This window comes from Seriola lalandi, unplaced genomic scaffold (genome assembly GCF_002814215.2).
Source record: "Seriola lalandi dorsalis isolate HSWRI2012SDOR001 ecotype SW California unplaced genomic scaffold, Sedor1 jcf7180002054966, whole genome shotgun sequence".
Taxonomy (NCBI): domain Eukaryota; kingdom Metazoa; phylum Chordata; class Actinopteri; order Carangiformes; family Carangidae; genus Seriola; species Seriola lalandi.
This window is the reverse complement of record NW_019525517.1, coordinates 1,531,961-1,552,506: the sequence shown is the minus strand read 5'-3', so window position 1 is coordinate 1,552,506 and position 20,546 is coordinate 1,531,961. Positions and strand designations below refer to the sequence as shown.

Below are 20,546 nucleotides of genomic sequence, written 5' to 3'. Positions count from 1 at the left end.
CGCCAACCTACTGATCAATACTGAGTCGACAAATCAACTGCAGACAAAAACAAACTGCAAAACTATGGAGTGCACACTGATTACTTACAGAGGTGAAAAAGAAGTATGCCACTTTGTCATTCCTATAGAAAAAACACCAAGTCGCACCTTAATACCCACTCAAAGAAAGTCTCTCAAGTCACCTCTGATGAAAATACAGAAAAAGCAGCGTGACGCATACATGTGAAGTTGTAGTTTGTGACAAACTAACAGGTGTTGACTGGTGACAGAATTATTCTTAAATTATCATTCTGCATCTGTCAAAGAACAGCTATGAAATACCAACTACTTACAAGTATCTGATAATTACAGCACTGCATAATATCCACCTTTGAGAAGAATCCAGAAGAAAAGACCTCTAAGCTCATATTTGGTGGACTAGATAGAAAAAAGAAAAAAAAAAAACACTGATAATTATGACTGTACACAGAGATCATAAATACAGCGAGGCCAAAACACACAGATGAACAAACTTCTTTGCAATATAAAGTCACAATTTTATTTAAATTATGGGTCTATTTTATCAAATTTTTTTCAAGTTTTCAGGACAAACAGCAACAGTGCAATCAGTGACAGACAACTCACTACAAAGACAGACATAGAAAACATAACTACAGACAAAGATGGCAAAAGCCAGTTTCAAGTATTGTGAATAGTAATAAGGACATATATACACACCCATATAAAGCAACAAGAAAGGCTATTTTATACTTTACATTTCAATGGTCAATACAAAAGTTATTCTATATAAATTTCTAAAAAAATATACAAAAATGTAATCATATTGAACATTTCTCACAACGTGAATGCTGTCTAAAAAGAAAACATTTTGTAATAGGGACATTAAGTAATGCAACAAATGTTACACTCCGTGTAACATTAATGCTTTCCAGTTGATGTAAAAATGCATTACGATTAAATATGAGGTTTCACTGTACTTCCAACCATTTTGAAGGTGGTTATATTTTCCTTTGTAAACCTGCCTCTTCTGGCACTTATTACATTTACAGTACACTTTGGAAGAATACTGTAGTGGTTTCACAAACAAACACCAACATGTAAAATGTTTTTTTGGCCCTTTACCACACATAAATCATTCAGGTCATCTATGAATCTATCTACACTTTTCACTTGGGTACAGCCACTTGGTAAGAGTGTTTATCACGTTATTTTGTATCCATGGGGGAGTCACCTGCACATCCCATTATCCTCTGCAATTCCTGAATACAAGGCACAATTGACTGGCTGTGCAGCTGAGCCATCTTCAACCTGGAAAGTGAAACAACAGCAGTTTGTTAGACAGTCTTCCACTAAAAACATTCTTAGTGCTATTGACCATTTAAGTTTACAACTAAAACACTAGACAGCTGGAAAGACAATGACAACCCTACGAGTATGAAAACATCTATGCTCCATAGCTTATAAAGAGGCTGAGTAATTAGCTACAGCATTAAGCAAATCTGTAGCAGGCGACTTTAGCCATAAGCAACCATCATTTTGAGGCTGTACTGAATCATACTTTAGCTGCTAAAATAAAGATGGCTAATAATCATAATACACAAACAGAATTCATGCATCCCAGTGACAGCTTAAGTAAACACCTGGTGACTTCTAGCAAAAACAAAGAGACCCAACTCCAAGTTCCTCAGGGGGTGGTGTGCCAACCCAAGACTATAAGAGGAGTGAACTTACACTCAACAGGAGAGAGACAGGACTCCAGTATGACACCCATGTTGCTTTGCTTCAGACGAATATTTAATAGGAAATTGGTTGCCAACACGTCAGCAAAGAGAGCGCAATAAACCGATAGTAAATTGACGTATCACAGCTTGAACTGTGAATTTGTTATAAGATCTTTCTGCCCTGTAGTGGTTAAAAGTGCTTAACAGTTTTGAAGCAATGAGTCAGGTAAAACAAAGTTTGCTGTCGCCTTGTATCCCTCAGTAACTTAAATCCAACTATTTTGTTTAAGAATCAGGTTATTGTTCAGAAAGATGTGGGAAACTAGCAGGAGACAAACTATGACCTTTCAAATGCATGAATAAAGCCACAGTCAAAACACACAACACACAGAGTGAGGTGTTAATGACCATTTCCTTATGTGGAGTATTAACCCAATATCATGATAATGGATATATAATTAGTGTGCATCACAGTACAGCAATGTGAACTGTTCATATGCCTTTAAAAAAAGGTGTTACCTTCTAAGCAACTCGCATCCTCTGTTGGGTTCAGGGTGGTGGTGCTGGAGAGCAGTGAGGCTGTGAGCTGCCAGAATGCTATAACACTGTTCTCGGAGAGCATTGTGGTTCGCTGTATCCCACTGTGGCAACTCGCTGGTGTAGCGCCACGCCATCAGTGTGTGCTCCAACACAGCGTCCCACTCTTTGTTCCTCAGAAGAACTTGGCCCCACTCCTGACACGAAACCTGAGGGGGAGGATAAGGTGGTGAAGGATTAGTATGATACAATGAAACACTCAGCTCAGAGCCACAGAGGGGTAACAAAAATCTAACAAAAATTCCCTTTATTAAAATAAAGCTCAATTTAAAAAAAACAGCAGGGGTGTACTTTAAGAGTGAACACTTCCTTTAAAAGTTTAAAATAAAATGACTCAATCACTTTGCTGCAAGTGAGAATTTAACAATGTACATGTAAAATTAACATGTTTGTATAAATGATTATCTTGGAAAGCCTCAAATTTTGATTTTGGTACTCACTTTGAATGCCACCAGGTGAGGATATGCCTTTCTGTAGCAGTGAGCATCCCTATTGGAGCCAAACCGCGAGTAGGGTATGGACCTGTAAACATTTGCCTTCTTCAGTTGCAAGTCTTCCTGGAGATACTTCAAGTCTGAGGACAGGATCCTGGGTTCTTGGCTCTAGGAAATGCAACACGTCACATTTAAGGTTATATCACATACAGTGAAAGCACCAAGCAGAACAAAACATTTTATTTTATGTGTGGATATAGTATGCACATGTATTTTACTATGTGTACAGAATATCAAGATGATTAATGTGAATGTTATTATTATTATTATTATTATTAATAATATTATTATTGTGTTATCTTCTTAATATGGACTTGTGAAAAGGCCAGCATAAATACCTGTTCAACTAAGATGAGGGATCTGATTAACTGTACTAGCTGCTGTTTGGAGAGTGGGGCATGTTGCTCGTCCATCTTCTCACAGTGCTCCTCAATGCTCCCACTCCACACCCCACCAATGGGCAAGTCCACTGCAAAACACAGGATATCATTAGGACAATAAACAAACCACAGCAAGAGGAAACCAGCTGTCACAGAGAGGGTTGCATTTCTACTAACTAAAGTAGATGAGGCCAGCCATCAGTTAGCAAGTACTGGTATTTACCTTAGATATAATCTCAATAGAGGATAGGAGCACAACAGAACAGCTTTCACTGCTCTGAACATTACATTTTATTTTATTAATGTAAATATTAAGCTCTCAGTTTCCTTAACATCGAATGGAAAGAAACAGGAGTGATAGGAGAAACCAAACACCACCAATCTTCACACTCTTTCCAATATCAAACTAAATTTGTTTTTCCAGTTTGTCTCCTATAAAGACAGCTCACAAAACCGATCTCACATTAGTTTTGCATGTATACTGATAAGGGATTAGCTTTGTACTTACATGACTGACCACGCTTCGTGTTTGTAGATGTATTTCTCCCTCTTGGAAGTGGAGATGGGGCCAAGCGAGCACTTAATATTTCTAGGTAGGACCTCCTCATTCGAGCTGTAAAAAATATGTAAATTAACAATTTGCACTCTTTGGGTGATAGTGACTCATGTTAATATTCCCTATAATGCCTTGTGCCAACGTGCAAAGGGCGCACTGCATAAACCGACTGTTAATGTAAAATGTCTACCACAACATTTTAGTAACAAGTTGACAGAGTTGTCCACGTTAAAGTTAATGACAGCAATAATTTATTATTGGCTAAATGACTCGACACCGGGGGCGCGCGCTTGTGATAACATTAGCATGATAGCAAACTGGCGCCCCCGCTTCAAAGAACAGAAGTTAAAGCTATTTCCAAAGCCAAAATAGAAAGTTGTCACATTTCAGACTTACCTGCAATTTTTGGTTGCGGTGGAGGTATTTCCACCAAGGCACGTCGTGGCTGGCACACTGCTGCCATTGTGACCAAACTAATCGGTTAAGACACGGAGCTAGGTACCTGCTAGTAGCCAGGGACGCTTCTTTTAGCTGAACTTTAAACCCCACAGGGAGCCCAACTATAACTTATCCACTGCAGTAGTTAGCTTGAGCTGGAAAACTCCGCGGTCTGCAGCTCCCTCAATGGCGTCAATGCAGTTTTAGAGCTCTACTGCAAAAAACAAACTTAACTGAATTTAACTAAACGCTACAAAAACTCCCTGCACTACTGGTGCTGCCTGTCGAAGTGGAGGTAAGAAGAAAACTGACAACTTTTGTCTGCTCCACCGCCAATACAATGCTGCTGAGGCGCGCGACAGGAGTTGCCGCGCGGGCGTGGTTTGCTGCATGCGTCGCGCTGATTGGTTAACGTCACTGCATGCGTGAAACAGGCGCCTAATATGCAAATGAGGTGGACCCCACTGTCGTCCACCCCCACACCTCTTCAGCTGCTTGGGTAGGAGATCACGTGAACATACGCTCTTGCATACATGGAAACAATGAGTACGCGCCCATTGTAGTGTTAAAAAGTTTATATTTTCCCTCAATCGGGTCACTTGGCATGGACAGAAGATGTTAATTTTTTTTTATAGGAGAAAATGAAGCATAAACTGCATGAGGTACCACAATACACTTACATTTTATCGCGTAAGAATCTTGTTGCTGCTAAAACCAAATTTTAAACTTGACTAATGTTAATATTTTATCATTATACAAACCAAGCCCTGTGTTTGGCAGTGTACTTTTCTTAACAAATTAAACTGTATGAGGTTGAGTCGTTTTAGTAAGAGGGATATTATATTATCATCACATGAACCCGGATTCTCCAGTTGAAGGGCAGTTTCTCTGAGCAATAGTGAAAGAATAAACATGAATAAGTTGGCTATCAGAATGCTACAATTATATCAAGTTACCTTCTTTAATATCTTATACAGTCCAGATATGACACAAAAAGCCATGAAGAACTTTGAACTACTATCTGCAGCCCTTCAGTTGTCATCGACCCTTGAAACAGATATAAGAACAGTAAAAGGCACCTTAAACACATCAGCATTACTGTCCAACCAAACATCTGGCATCAGATAAACATATGACAAAAGAAAAAATGGTCAAATGCATGTTGCATTCAGTTTGAAAAATGGATGGTTCAGTCACAAAGTATCATATGTTTTAATATGAACAGACTCATAACAAAGACTGTGTGAAAAACATCAGAATATGCTTCTGCAACATGCAAGAGCTTTGGTGTAATAGACAGCAAGCCAGTCTTCTGACACTTGTAATTAAAATTACTGGCTGTTTTATTCTAAGATGAAGTAACACACCAGTGCTTATGCTTTGTGAAGCATTCAAAGAAAAAGACACATTGAAAGGGACATAAAAATATCTGTAAAATGTATTTTAATAGGTTGGTGGATTATTGAAAAAAAAACCAAAAACAAAACAACAATTTCATTTCTTGTCAAGAGACATAACTGCATCTTGATATATGGTGTGGAATAATTAATCATTCAAGCACAGAACTTATTCCAAAACAGATGATAGTAAAACACAAAAAAAACCCCAAAAAACAATTAGATATAATTAACAAAGTCATCAATCTGTAATATGTCTTAACATATTCAATGTTTCCTAAATTGTTAATATGACATTATTATAATAATTTTATATAATTCGTTTTTTGGGGAATAGTTAATATTTACTGCTTATTATTCTTATCTGAAAATAATCTAGGTGATAAAATATGAAGCAGTGATAATGCAGTGCAATTTTAGTGTCCCTGTATTTTCAACAATTTCTAACAATTATTCCTCACGTCTTGCAAAAAACTGCACTGTAACAACAGAGTTGAAATCAGTTCACTTTTACACAGTCATTCAGAAATTTAGCATTTATATTTAGCATGTGAATAACATAGCTACAGTAGCAACAGTTTCCTCACTGGACTTACAGTGGCACATTTGATTTAGATTTCTACAGGTACATTTTTATAATTACAATTATAAATATCTGTAGTAAAACTGCACTTTGACTGATTGAACTGAAAGTGAAATCACTCCAGCCCTGTACAATATTAGAGCAAATTAAGATGAATACTCAATGGCTTCTTGAAACTGCTACAGCAAATAATATAATTTTATTGTATCTATGTACATTATATACATTTTTTAAAATAACTTACATAATGCACAGGTAAAAGGGTATCTATTAGGTACATATCATATTACAAAGGTCTGTGACAGTATGGCTTTGTAAATATACATTACAATATTGTCATCAGAAAAAGCAAGTGCAGTCAGATTGGACTGCCTTTCAGCATCTTACGCATCTTTTCAGTTTGAGAGTTATATAACTTTTATGTTAAGTCTAATTGCAACAAATCTTACATTTTATTGATTTTGATATTGAGACTGTCCAGACCTAATATGAAAAATATATGACTCTTTCAGCAGACTCAAAAATAACGAGATGCTTAAAGACAGACTTCTACTGACCGTGTAGGCCACACTATAAAGCATAAGGAGTAGCCTCTACTTGCTAAGCAGCGTTTTAAGGGAGCGGGTGAGTGCGTTAGCAATGGCCGACATGGTACTGGAGTGGCGGACCAGGGCTTTCACGCTGTGCTCCCCTGGTGCTCCGACGGTGGCAGCCTCAGCCGCTTTGAGCAAACAGATATAGTTCATAACAACCTCGTCAACCTTTGCCACAACCTCTCTCTGTTGGTGTGAGCTGGAGGCTCCGAGCCCCCTAACCAGACACATACAAGCTTCACAGAGACAGCATAGCACCTGGAAGCTACAGGTTACAGCTAGCAGCATCTCCTCAGGACTACCATGGGCCTGTGCCATCCTCCGGCATGCCCGTCCTAATTCTTTTGATTCAACAGAGAGAAGCTGCTTGTACTGGGATACATCCTGGATTGGCATCTGGGCTCCACGATCACAGCGACCTACACTGGATCTCACCAGTGCAATGAGCTCACTGGCATCACGGCGAACATCAGTGAAGCCGGATGGGAAGCAATACATGCGGTCCTTAAGTGCGTTGATTCGTGCAAGACGGTCGCTAAAGCTCATGTTATTGAGGACCTCCCCATATAGCTGCTCCCCAGCTGCATCCACCGCCGAGCCACAGGGCAATATGGCTGATGCAGCGGCACCATCATTATCGATATCATTCCCACCACGGCTTCGTCTGGGCCTCTCCCATTCAATCTCATCCTCTTCGGCCTCACTCCTTCGTTTAAAGAAACAATAACTAAAAGGCCCATTGCATCTCCAGGGACTGGTGTCCAGTTTTTGAGAGCCCTTCATGTGTTTAGCATCTTTCTGCAATGGAAATGCTACAGACGCCCTTCTACTGTCTACCCTGCTGCCTGTAGACCAGCATGTAGTGTGGGAGGATACAGAACCTTGGGAATAGCTCTTGGAGAGGCGCTTCCTTGTTGGCCTCCGCTGCACTTTGGTCTCACCTTGCTGGGGCACAGATGGCAACAAGGGCTGCTGGCTCCGGCTTCGAGTGGGCTTATCAAAGAGAACTTCCACACTACCAGAACTGGCAGTCACATTGCTGGAGCTGCGTTTGAGCTCCCGGCCCCTTTGCAGGTTACTGCCGAAGGTATCTGTCTGCGGCAGGGTTGGGGTAACGGCCTGAATGTGGTTGTGATTCTGCCGGGACTGGATGGAGTGGATGGAATCCTGTATGAATCCTGAGTTGCTGGAGCTAGTGTTGGCTTGCACAGGTATAGACAAAGGAGGAGGAGGAGGTGGCGGTGGTGGTGGAGGAGGTGGAGATTGCGGGTTGGGAGTTGGAGATGTAATGCAAGCTCTGCCAGTAGATGCCTGCCTGATAAAAGCTGATGGGTGGTCCCCCCTTCCTAGTGAGATGCTGTTGAGGTCTGTTCGTTGACCACTTACACTGGGGGCAGCAGAGAAACAAAGAGAATCATTAGGACGAGGATGAGGAGACTGTCGAACTGCATGCTTTGCCCTCGGGTCTGATTTTAACCAGTCCTCATTGCTACCACTAGGTTGGCTTCTTGACCGAGGAGGGCGGTTAGTGGTACCCCCACCATCACGGTTTCCACCTGTGATTAATCCCCCATCACGGCTGATACAGCCCTCTGTCTTATACAGTGACAGGAAGTGCTCTGGGTCCATACCACTCCTCTCTAGCTCACTTTCCAGGCCAGAAAAGGAGCTTCTCCTCTCAGCAGTAGCTGGCCTGAAATCTAGACTGTCATTTGGTCTGTGAGGATGCATGTCAGGGCTTCTCTTGAGTTTGGCAGGAAGTGTGGCTGAATGATATGACCGTGGATTTTTACCTGCCAGCTGCATGGCAGCTGCATTTTGAATTGCTAAATTTGGGCTGAGGAATGGGGATGATATGGAGGAAGGCATACATGGACAGCGAGCAATGGTGTTCCCCCTATTCTTAACCATTTCAACAAGCTGAGGGTTGCTAGTGATAAAGCGCCTGGTGTCCTTTTTCACTGCCCCTCCCATGCCAGCACTGTGCAGCTTCCCTCCCTGATGCATCTGGCTGACTGTCAGATAGTTAATCAGTTGCCTGTAGGCCTCGCTGCCTTCCTTCTGGTTCAGCCCCTTAAAGCAGGCCTGTTGTTTAGCATGCAGATCATTGTGGGGCTTCTTGTTTCCAGTACCTGTGGTCTCTTTATGCTTTGACGGTGTGGCTGAGGAGGGGCGACCTGGTTCAGCCCCAGCAGCAGGGGGGTGAATGTTGGGTAGCATTTTCCGGAGGAGGGCAGGGTCTGCATGAGGGTGGAGGTCTTTTCCCTGAGTGCTCTGGCCAGGGAGGCTGTGAGGAATCCCAGGTTTGTTTTCTTCATAGTTTAGCACCCTGAGTAATGAGGAGGAGGAACTGGAAAGTGGGTGCCTTTGCAAATGGTGATGTTTTGATTCAACCGCACCAGGGCCAAGTGGTGAGTCGGTTGGGGTGGCACAGGCACTGCTGTTCGTGCTGGCACCAGCATCCAGTGATGAGCACAGAGAACCCTGCAGTGAACTGTGGGCTTCTCCTTGCAAACTTGAAATCCTTTTTGCTAAATGGTACTCGCACAACCGTGCAACACTCTGCTGTCTAGAAATCGGCTGATGGTCACTTTGTATGTCTGACCCCTGGTCGGACCCCCCTGATCTGGATTTTTTTGCTGGAGACAGCAATGATGCTACAACTAGATGTTCATCTTGCTCAACAGTCGCAGCTCCATTGTCTGTACCACAGTCCCCCAAGTTGACAACATCTAACAGGCGATCAGAGGTAGCGGAAGCAGGGCGGGGAATTCTGTGATGGTCACGGGGGATACTGTTCACTCCAAGCCCCTCAGCTACAGAGTTTTCTACCAAAAAAGAATTCTGTCTTCCTTGACTTTCCCCTCTCTCACAGAATGAAGTGCGCTGGTCCAAGTCGAGATGGCTGCGACTGCCACTGCTCTCGCCTCGATGCCCTTCCCTTGTGCTGAAGGTGTTATACTTCCCACTGGAATCTGCAGACTTTTTGTGATGTTTGCCCCCGGGTGTGGTGGAACTTGGGCGCTGCAGAGTGGATGACAGGTGAGTCTGGGGCCTCACCTCCAAGCTGTCTGGTCCTGATGATGCGGTGTCCAATTGGGGGCTCCTTCTTGGAGGAACTGCTGGAGGCTGAAGGTGCCGTGTCGGACTAAGGGATTTCTTCTGTATCGTTCCTCCTGTACTGGGTGAGACGGGGAATTCAGTTTTCTCCTCAAGCAGAGGTTGGTATCCTTCCCTTGTGGCCACCAGCAGACGCATGTGGCTCTCGCTGAGCCTGTGAGTAGCAGCCAGTTCAGAGATTTCAGTCATCTCTGAGGAGTTGGTCTCATTTCCAGAATCTGAGGACGACTCTGGGCTAAAGCCTCGAGATGTGTAAACACCTAAAATATAAGACACAGAAAAGTTAAATATCACTAAAAGTTAACTCCAGTTAAATGTTAATTGTATCAAATATTAAACAGCTATGGCCACAATTGCAATTAATGAGAAGACTCTTTATGCAAATCGTTTCTATTCTGGTGTCATGAATGTGTTTTGGGAGTTTGCTAACTTAAAGGAGGGAGAGGTCACAGAGAATTAAAGCAAGAAAACAGCTCAGTGCAAAAAGAGCAGATGGTTACAAACCAGTAACACTTTTTCTTTAATAAAACACGTTGTTTGTGGTCTAAATCATATCAAATGTACACTGAGACGGGATTTATTTGGGGTGGGTTAGGCTGAGTGAAAATGTCTGAAATATTAAACAAAGACAGAAATGACGGTGATCAAACATTACCGTGCTTAGTATTTAACAGACCTGGATTGTTACTGCTGGGTGGTGGCGGGGGAGGCCTCTGTTCAGAGACAGACAGAGCCTCCAGTGCCTGTAGGGTATTCATGACCGCATTCTCCAGCCTCCTCTCCCCTCCCCTGCTCCCTTCCCCCTCCCCATGTGTCGGAATGGCATCAATTAGCGATACTGGGATATCGTCATTGTCACATGTGCTTAGTGGCCTTCCCTCGGGCGCTGCGTCCTCATCTGAACTGTCCCGAAAACCCGGCGGCGGAGCTGCGATTGCAAGGTTCAGCGTCTGCAGCAGTGCGTCATCTTCATCATCGTCGACGCCGCCGTCTCCCTCAGGAGGAGGGAGTGACGTCAGGTCTATGATGTCATCAGTAGAACCAGAAAGAGTGAGGAAGGTGGCTTTGCCAGCTGCCATGGCTAACCCTCCTCCTTGGTTACCACAGTTTTCATCCCCGCCTCCTCTTTCATCACCCACTGGTGTCCCCCCAGTGGAGTCTTCTTCGCAGGAAGCATCGTCGTCATCCTCTGCATCATCCGTTGTGTCACGATAAAACAGATCCCTTAGCAGTGGCTCCTCACCACCTTCTTCACTTATAATGTTACTATAGACATGTGTCAGACCACTGAACTGAAATGGCATCCTGTCCTGTTGCTGAAAGTCTGTGTTGTTGTGCAAGTAGGGCGGTCTGTGCTCAGGTACCTCAGGGCTCTCCAACAGTCTCTCATAGCCTAAGTTCTTAGTCTTGTTCAAGGGTTGGTCCCCCCCAAAAATAAATGACACTTTGGCACTCCGAGGTGAGTCTTGAGGTTTGTGTCTGGTGGCGGGGGGAAGAGGAGGGGGCAATGGACTTCTCCGTGTCCCAAGGTCTCTGTCAGGGTTTTGGGGTTCATGGAAGTAAGGAGAGATACTGTTTTCTCTCTGCCCATTGTCTGAATACTCAGAGTCCCTGTTGTAGACCTCGACCTCGCCGGATGAAGGCTCCTCGTTGTCCCCCAAAGATGTGCTGTATGGCCACTCCAGGACACGATCCTGACCTGTAGACACCAGCAATACAAGGTTTGATTACTTTGTGTTTTTTTTTTAATTTCATGTTGAGTCAATTGTAAAGAAGCTTCTCTTCACTGTACTTTTAAGTGCTCTCCTTCAGAACTTTGAGGTTTTGTGCTTCACTGTAAAACATACATTTTCAAACCATTCAATCTAGCCTTGAGTCTCTCTCCTTCAAAATGTGTCAGAGCGAGAGCGTTCATCAGCTTCCCATATCTTTTTAATGGTCTTTATATGGAGAAAATCATGCAACTTGTTTCTACAACAGTCACTAAACAAATGAAACAGTAATTTTATAAATTTCCTCTGCATCTCATGGACAAAGGCTTTGTCCAAAAATACCATTTGATCATCTGTCCTTCAGACATAATTCTATTGCATTTAAATGACTAAACAAGAGCACATAGCTTTAATCAGAAAAAATGTGAATAATTTGAACAACTTTTCCTAAATCTATACTGTCTTGATCCCACACACATGCATGCACACACAGTTAATAATTACTCACTAGCATCATCACCTCCAGTGCTATTGCAGTGGGCCATGCTGAAGATAGATCTCCTTGAGTCCACTAGGAGGCGATAGTAGCCTGCTGTCAGGCAGGCCAAGTTCATTGCATCACTTGACTCCATGATCAGTGTGATGGGCTGTGAAAAAAAAACAAAGGAGAGTAGGAAGGAAGGAAAGATGGAAGGAAGGCCAGTGGAAAGAGGTGAAATTAAAATCAACAGATGCTAAAAATGGTTTAGGACAAATAATGTATCTGCTTTCAGACAGAAATGTACTCACCCTGACGTCCAGAACATGCAGCTCCAGACGAACGTTGATCTCATCCTCAGTGAGGATCTCGATGCGGTTAACATGGCTGAAGTCGGCCAATAGGGCCACTAGGTTGGTGCGGGCGTTGATAACATGACTGATGCCGTAACGTGGGCCCACTAACAGTGTCACTTCCGTCTGTTTTTCCCCTTGCTACAGAAAGTAAAGTTTATGCATCAGTAATCCAAAACCTAATCAGACATGTTAAGCTTTTGTCCTGAAAGGTTTGACAATAACTGTGTTTGACCAAACTCAAGTTTCTTCTAAAACTTTTACAAATCCTTTCCAGAACTAATGGCCTTACCAAAAGTATTGATTTGAACTCCCTCCCTCCGTAGAGTCTGAGTTCACTGAGGTACCTCAGGTAATGCACCTTGGCCTGCAAAGCAGTCAGCTGCACAGAGAAAAGTGAAATACATTAGTAAGCATCTAAAATGAAATCACAACCTGAACAGACGCATTTGTCTTCTAATGTCAGGATATAAAGCTCTCTCAAGCCCATTTTGATCTGGACCACTGATTTTCCATTATATCCCATCATTTCATTTAGATCTGATCAAAATCTGAAGAGCTTCTCTGCTGCAGTACTCTTTATGGCTTGCTTGGGTGGATGCATGTTTCTCCAGCCATTTAGGGTCAATGGGATTTTTGAAATTCAAACATGAAAGCAACAAAATCGTATCTTCCTTAAAGTACTGATGCTTCCACTGCCATAAGACATGTATACATCCAACTGGCATATTAAAAAAAGATTTTTATATTTCAGCACCGCACGCTCAGGCAAGGCAATGCATTTGCACTGCAAAGCAGTTAAATAAAAATGACTGTGCAGGTATATGTGTATGTATCATATATTACACTGACTTTATAACCACTTTAATATTCATCAGGTCCATAGTCCACACTATAATCCAGTAATATTTTACCTCACTATCAGTAAGAAAAACAGAAGGCTAATGGGATGTCTGACCTTGCTTGCTGAAACCAGACATTGCCATTAAAAAATAATTTTGTCTTTATGAAATACTTGCTCAGTCTTAACTACAGCCCTTCAACGAAACTGAGTGAGCGGCTTCTTTTGATGAGGGCTGAGTGATAACTTAAGAGACTGTAATGAGAAAGCTGATTTGGAGCATCAACATTTTGAATTGCATGTCAGTTTATTGGTGCTGCTTGGCTGTATTTCTCCCTCATGAAGAGACTGGATATCAACTGCCACTGAGAATACAAATCATCAACCTGCTCAGGCTTGGAGGGAGGAGATCAATATCCTTCTTTGACTAAATTTTATACACATAAATATATACACATATGTGGAGTTCACATGTTAATTCTTCACAGAAAACACAGAGGAGCTTATTTGCCAAAAATAATCAGATAACTACAAATGTTCATTTATGTGTTATGTAACACTGGTTTAATATACACATATTTAATGGCTTGGGTTGTGAAGTAGTGCTATTACAACTGAGAAAAAAACAAATCAGATGTATCCATATGGTGTATTTGTGCAACCTCTGATGGATGCTGGGTCACAAACACATTACACTTTAAACAACTATTAGATGTAAAAGGATGGACGAGATTATTCAATTTGTAATAACTTTTTATGTATTATAATTTACGAATAGAAAACTGCAGATTTCACCATGAATATGCATAGTACTTTAGAGTAAAAATACAAACAAAGAGAGAGCTCAGACACACTGAGAGAGTTGGGATGTCATATAATGTGAAACAAAGTTATCCTGGAAGAAAAAAGGCTAGAGTCAGAATCAGTGAGTTTAGTCATACCCAAGCTAGATTGCCTGAAGATCAGTTGACTTGTTATTCTGTGTTCTTCTTCTTGTTACAAATCCCACAAAAGGAGCACAACCAACAATGTGTTCTCTTGGTACTTTCCAACTTCCCTGCCCTCAATGTGGCACCAAGCCTGAAGCTCTTTTGTTCCTAATGAAGATGTAAATCTTTAAAAACTGGGTCAAAAATATGTATTGCCATTCTCAATCATAATATTTTCCCAAAACAGCTGAGTACTGTAGTTCTCAGGAATCAGGAGTAATAATATTCAGCCATGATTAACACACATTTGGTGAATATCTACGGCGGCAGTTTAGGGTATTTAGGACTGACATACATATATCAAACTACACCCAATGCAACGCTGTGGCTCATCGATGTGTTTTTAATAGATCTTTGGAGAAAAAGGGAGCTCAATGGCACAGAGAAATAAGCTCCGTATATCATTCATTGTTGGCTTTGGTCCATTCTTGTGAAAAATACAGGCCAACACCAGCTTCAATAGCCTTATTTTTGTGACCTCAGACTTTGTGGTTGCAGTTGATCAGGAATGTCTTGTGCTGTTTGAGATTTAAAGAAAATGACAAAATATCTGCTTCCTACATGCATCAAACTAAAGCATCTCCTAACTGATTTCCATAGCACAATCACAAAACGTCACCGAATGGCTCATTCATAACTGCAGTACAATTATAACTACTTTTTTTCCTCTGTCTTCTCTGAGACTAAACTAGCACCCAAATTCACCTGCAGCTAAGACAGGTGTTAGAGAATGAACAGAGCAGCAGCTGTTTGTATTTTCAAAACACAAGGAGCCATAAAATTTAACTGAAGTTGGATCAGTGGCCCCTGACTGAGACATGTGTGTGTGAATATGAATGTCTTATTAGCCACACAGTTTGAAAATACATTCTGCTTGTTATCCACATTATCATTCAAGGTCTGGCTCAACAAAGGGTCTTAGTTTGACAAGGGTGAGAACCTTTACAAGGTTGAGCATGGCAGCGATGCTATTTTAAGCTGTTGCGTCAGAAAATAGGGAGACAGTGTGTTTGTGCGCATATGTGTGTGTCATAAGTTTATTAACAAGGGCAAAGAAAGACAAACGGAGCTGCTTACTTTTTTCCCTGGAGGCACGAGGTTCTGGTTGGTTTTGAGGATGTGTGTCAGAGCCTTCTTGATGTTTTTCTCCTTCATGCTGGACAGCACAGCAGGAGGCAGGAACAAAGATAGACCCCACTCCTTTCTGTTGAGAGCAGATTGCTTTATGTATAAAGTCCCCCTTGGAGAAAAAGTACTTCCACTGGACCTGGGATAAATACTTGCAAAGGTTTAAAATCGGATGTTTACTTTCATGCAAGCTGTCAGTCATGGAAAAAAACTCTGAAACAACTTTCTCTGTGTAAAGTGCTTCTTCAATAGAAGGAACTGTTGAACTTTATTAGGTGCTGAGCCTAAATAAAATCTAGAAAATCCTCTCTCAGTAAAATGAAAAGTCATGATGATAATATTGTGAACAGAATATTAATTTTCCATTACTTTTGTTTCACTAATATATTTTATTTTAGTTCCATAATTCCTCTATTATATTCAGACTCCACATTCACTCAGGCATAATAATCAAGGAGACTATCTGTACATGTCTCATATGAGAGATCTGGACCACTTGTGAATTTCATTCATACCTAGAAAATCCCTGAATGCTGTAATTTCTCAGTCATATGAGCAACCCTTGAACACATCTGTTCGTAAGAGTCTTGCATGAGGCTGAATGTTTGGAAGCTTTGTTGAAATCCTAACCCATAACATTACAGATCATGTTAGTAGTGACAAAAACACACACATATCCACCACTAGATTCACATTCAAACTTACTGGATGTATTTAAGGGAGACTTTCTGGCTCTGTCTGGTTGTCATTGTGAGGATGTACATTTGCAGCGCAGCCAATCGCAACGCAGCATCGTATTTCAGCTCCGGGCCAAACCGTTCGAAGACCACATCATTACAACTCTAAAACAAAGCAGGACACAGAGTTACACAAGTTTTTCGGCTTGTGAAGTGCATTCCATCTCATCTTTGTAGAGCAATTTGAGCAGCAAAGCGTCCCTGCTGAGTTAAAATAAGTTGTTCTCAACCTTTGTGGCTTGAGATTCCTTTAAAGGGATACTGTATCCAGTCCCTGGTGAAGGACTTGGAAGCACAAAATGGTGAACTCTGACGAGAAAAGATGATTAGCTTTCCTTTTCTTAGGCTATTTCATTTGACTAATTATCAAAGAATCCTACGGGGAAGTAATTTATTATTTTATAGAGCGAAGAGTGAATTTATTCGACTTTATTTGGGTTGTTTTTGTTTTGACAGGACTAATTCTGTATAAATCAAAGTAATACTGTTAATCATCAAAAATCATTTCCAAACCATCTGGTAGACTGTACTCCTCTCAAAGTTGACTGGTGATTTTGCTCACCTGGACATAGAGGTATTCAAACGCCACAGCATCTCTCCGGAGTAGCTCCACGGGGTCTCTGGGCACGAAACTGATTCTAAAGAAACACTTCATCTTGTCAGAGCCAGGCCTCTGGGTCACCTGGGATCACAGCAGGAAGAGACAGCAAGGGAATGAAAACATTGTGTAAAATGATAACATATCAGCTTCATATATATATATATATATATATATATATACTCTATGTAAGTCAAAAAAGTAACCAGAAAGGAACTATCTTTTTTAAGTAATTCATCTGAATTGAGAGTTTTGATTAATGTTCCAATAAGGAGCATGCTGCATCATAAACAGCTTTTCATAATAGTAAAAGAAGTACAAGTAGGAGACTATTAGTAGTAGTGGCAGTAGTAGTGGGCATAGTTGTCCTGGTAGTAGTAGTAGCAGTGATAGGATTAGGTGTAACAGCTGATTACCATTGGTACAGAAGAAGTAGTATTAACAATAGTAGTGGGAGTATCAATAATAGTATTACTAGTAATTGTAGTAGTAACTGGTAGAATTGCGAGACAAGTTAAACTATTAGTGGAATAGTAATGTAATGCTGTAGTAGTGATGGTTAGAACAGAAAGCCTGCGTTACAAGCCGGGTGCATGGAGGATGGGATTGTTTAATGGATGGGGAGGGCTGAATGACTGGAGCAGCAGTATATGAAGTGTAGGATTCAGGCGAACCCATTGGGACTAAAGGTCAGGATATTTAGGCCTGTGTTGTGTCAATTTTGACCAATATTTTTAACATCTGTCTTTTGCGACCCCCCCACACTAATATCCATTACAAGTAAAAATACTTTTTTGCAAATTTTATTATAGTAAACATGCATAGATACCTACGTAAAAATACTTTACTACACTATTACTTCTAATGCATGTCATATAGCAGAATTTGAACGTATTTGCTGATCGAGAGGGAGCGAACAGTAGTTTAATCCACAGGTTCCCAACCTTACTGGCTTCTGTTGCCTTTAAACAAACCGACTTCTCTGAGTGACACCTATCCACAAGTTGTCGAAGTATTCAGCTGGAATATATTTTTGATGTTTTAGATGCAAAAACTATCAAGTATTTCACAAGAGGAATGAATATGCTTCTCTCCTCATCTCATTACTTATCTTGTGACTCCTCAGATTTGTTTGGTTTAACTTGGTTTCATGTCGTCATCCGCATCATATTCTACAAAATGCAAATTTAGTTGTTTACAGTGTAGTGTATGTTTTAGCATGATAGGCATGACGGAGAAAAAACTACTCTTAAACATTCATCTTCCATTGTGTGTGCCACATGCAGAACCTCACATCTCAACTGTGTGGTATGAATATTAAAATTGTCCTCTTGTGATCCCGCAACCTCATTAGAATGTAGCGCGCACTGTGGATGAAGGTGTGTTTGTGGGGCGTGTGATTGTCTATGTGTGTGTGTGTGTGTGTGTGTGTGCGTGCGTGCATGCGTGCGTGCGTGTGTGTGTGTGTCTGTAGGAGGGTAGGTGTAATGTGAGCTGTCGCCCCTGCTGTGCCAGTGCTGATAAATGACACTGGGTTCCAAATGCTGCTGGAATACTGAACAGGAATGTGCGTGTGCAAGTTGGTGTATGTGTGTATATGTATGTGTATGTGTGTGTGTGTGTGTGTGTGTGTGTGTGTGTGTGTGTGTGTGTGTGTGTGTGTGTGTGTGTCAGACAGAAAAAGGAGACAAAGAAAGTGAACGAAAGGGAAACATCTCTTACCTGAGTAAGCATCTCCTGTTCATGCAGGAGAAGCAGTTTGCTTCCAGAGCCTTCTGTCCTCTGCTCCAACATGAGGGAGAAGTGCTCGATGCATTTGATTGACAGCTTCTCTTGCAGGGTCAGGATCACATCCTGAAATAAATGTAAAAAAGCGTTCACATAAGCTGTGTATACACAGCCATAGTTTACTATTTTTGCAGTTAGCGTACCAGAAATATGTGTACTTTCTAATTTTGCACTTACAGGAAAAAATTCTGCTTTTCCCAGCTGTAAAAAATATGACTTTAAGTAAAGTGTTTTGCTACCAACAGGCCTGTCATTCATCTGATCACTTACTTTATGCTTTTAAAGCTTCGGGAATTTTAGATTTCTCTTTTTCTCTGTTACACCTCCTCAGTAAAGCAAGCTCACTGTTTTACACAGTTTAAAATGCTATTTTACATTTGACACATGTACTGCAAGTGCTATCTATAATTTTCACCTCAGAAAAATCATTAAATAAATAGCTGTTTTACACTTTGATCACAGTTATGTGAAAAAAGTATCTGCTATTATTTTGCATCAATGACCTATGCATCTAAGGGTCAAGAAGAAAATCAATTGTATCAATCAGTATTAGTCAAAATGGCTTATTAATGTGACATTCATTGCAGCAAAGCTGAGGAAAGGAAGTGACTGTTCTTTCCTAAACTACACACTGGGAGCCACGGTGGAAGAATCAACAAGTCAAATATTGAGAATATGCTCGTTCCCCCTTGCCTGAATAAATAAGGTGCACAGACAAATGGAACTCAAAAAGTGATTGAATTTCATGGTCTGTGTGAGTGTTTCAAGACACACTAATTTGCAGTCTAAATGAATTTCTCCCTTTGTAATTATAGATGCTGCAGAGACTGCTAATTTTGTTTAGTGTGCCTTAAGGGTTGGCACGCGCACGCACACAGACACACACACACACACAGACACACACACACCTTGATAGAGGTACTGCTGTCGAAGCGAAAAGATTTTGTCTGCCCGTTCTCCAGGTAGACCTTCAGGACATTTGGCATGAACAGCAGAGAATTGTCCTTCACCGGGTTCTGCAAAGCAGGGAAATGATCAGTCTTTTCATTCTGTACATGTGATCACTTTCATAGAAAACATGTGAGGTTTCATACATGAAAAAAATTCATAAAAGTGTCATGTTGTAACACATTTTTGTGATTGTCTTATCTATCTGCAACACTGAGCTGTCTATCTTATGTGGTAGGTAGCAACCATCTGGCATTGCCTATATAGGTCATACATAAGCATGTGTGTATGTGTGTATACGTGTATTTGTGTGCGTGCGTGTGTGTGTGTGTGTGTGTGTGTGTGTGTGTGTGTGTGTGGTAGAACTGACTGGAACCTGGCCGTTTATAATGACCTCCTCTGCAAAGCGCACTTTGACCGGATTGGACTTGAGCATGGCTTTTTTGGCTGCACTGATGAACGCTGATTTAGGGGACTAAGAGGCAACCATCCAAAAAGAGAGACGGAGAGAGTAAGAGGGAGATAGAGGAGGGTAAGAGGAAGAAAGAGACAGATGGAGGGAGAGAGATAAAGAGAAGCATAAACACATGCTCAAACGAAGGGAAAAAAACAGGTTTCCAGCACATTCACTCAACATTTAATATTAGAAAATCAACATCCTGAAATTGGGAAAAAGTGAAAAGGGTGTAACCAAACGCAATCCTGGTGCAACGCAATATAAACTCAAGACAAGCTTGGTGCAGGATGAATAAATACATTTAATTGGGAGAATACAGAATCATCATTTCACACCCTTTAAAGGAAAAGGTGATGTTTTTTCTTTATTTTTCCTGTTGTCAACAATTCCCTAAAAAGACCAAACTGAAAATGCATCGGTTTATCTCCCAACACTTTCTGATTCTAATATCCTCTCTGTCAAACTTGATCTAAAGCACATTTGTACAATTTTAGATGTAAATCTTGAAAAACAGGTCACGAAAGGATCATTTTGTTTTGTTTTAGTTTCTTTTTAAAGGCTCAGTAATTTTCTAAACTGATGGACACTGTGCTTTTTAGTAAATGTTGCTCAAACAGGAGGAAATACTGCATTTGTTG

At 41.2% G+C, this 20,546-nt stretch overlaps 2 protein-coding genes across 2 annotated transcripts in view; both read right to left on the bottom strand.

Moving 5' to 3' along the window:
- Window positions 1-512: 512 nt before the first annotated feature.
- Window positions 513-4,538, bottom strand: LOC111646177 (uncharacterized). The gene is made up of 6 exons (XM_023395607.2): window positions 4,145-4,538; window positions 3,701-3,805; window positions 3,151-3,281; window positions 2,759-2,920; window positions 2,241-2,467; window positions 513-1,308 (listed from the first exon to the last, which is right to left on the bottom strand). The coding sequence occupies exons 1-6, from the start codon at window positions 4,209-4,211 to the stop codon at window positions 1,206-1,208; spliced, it is 795 nt and encodes a 264-aa protein (XP_023251375.1). The 5' UTR covers window positions 4,212-4,538; the 3' UTR covers window positions 513-1,205.
- Window positions 4,539-5,612: 1,074 nt separating this feature from the next.
- The window catches only part of LOC111646166 (FERM and PDZ domain-containing protein 4-like), a 45,131-nt gene continuing 30,197 nt past the window's right edge, over window positions 5,613-20,546 (bottom strand). Inside the window, exons 6-16 of the mRNA XM_023395597.2 lie at window positions 19,822-19,926; window positions 19,412-19,519; window positions 18,438-18,569; window positions 16,680-16,799; window positions 16,086-16,222; window positions 15,330-15,456; window positions 12,715-12,804; window positions 12,381-12,563; window positions 12,100-12,238; window positions 10,556-11,578; window positions 5,613-10,139 (exon numbers count right to left, since the gene is read on the bottom strand). Of these exons, the coding sequence (XP_023251365.1) occupies window positions 6,760-10,139; window positions 10,556-11,578; window positions 12,100-12,238; window positions 12,381-12,563; window positions 12,715-12,804; window positions 15,330-15,456; window positions 16,086-16,222; window positions 16,680-16,799; window positions 18,438-18,569; window positions 19,412-19,519; window positions 19,822-19,926 (5,544 nt within the window). The 3' untranslated portion in view covers window positions 5,613-6,759. The remainder of the gene's footprint in view (window positions 10,140-10,555; window positions 11,579-12,099; window positions 12,239-12,380; window positions 12,564-12,714; window positions 12,805-15,329; window positions 15,457-16,085; window positions 16,223-16,679; window positions 16,800-18,437; window positions 18,570-19,411; window positions 19,520-19,821; window positions 19,927-20,546) is intronic.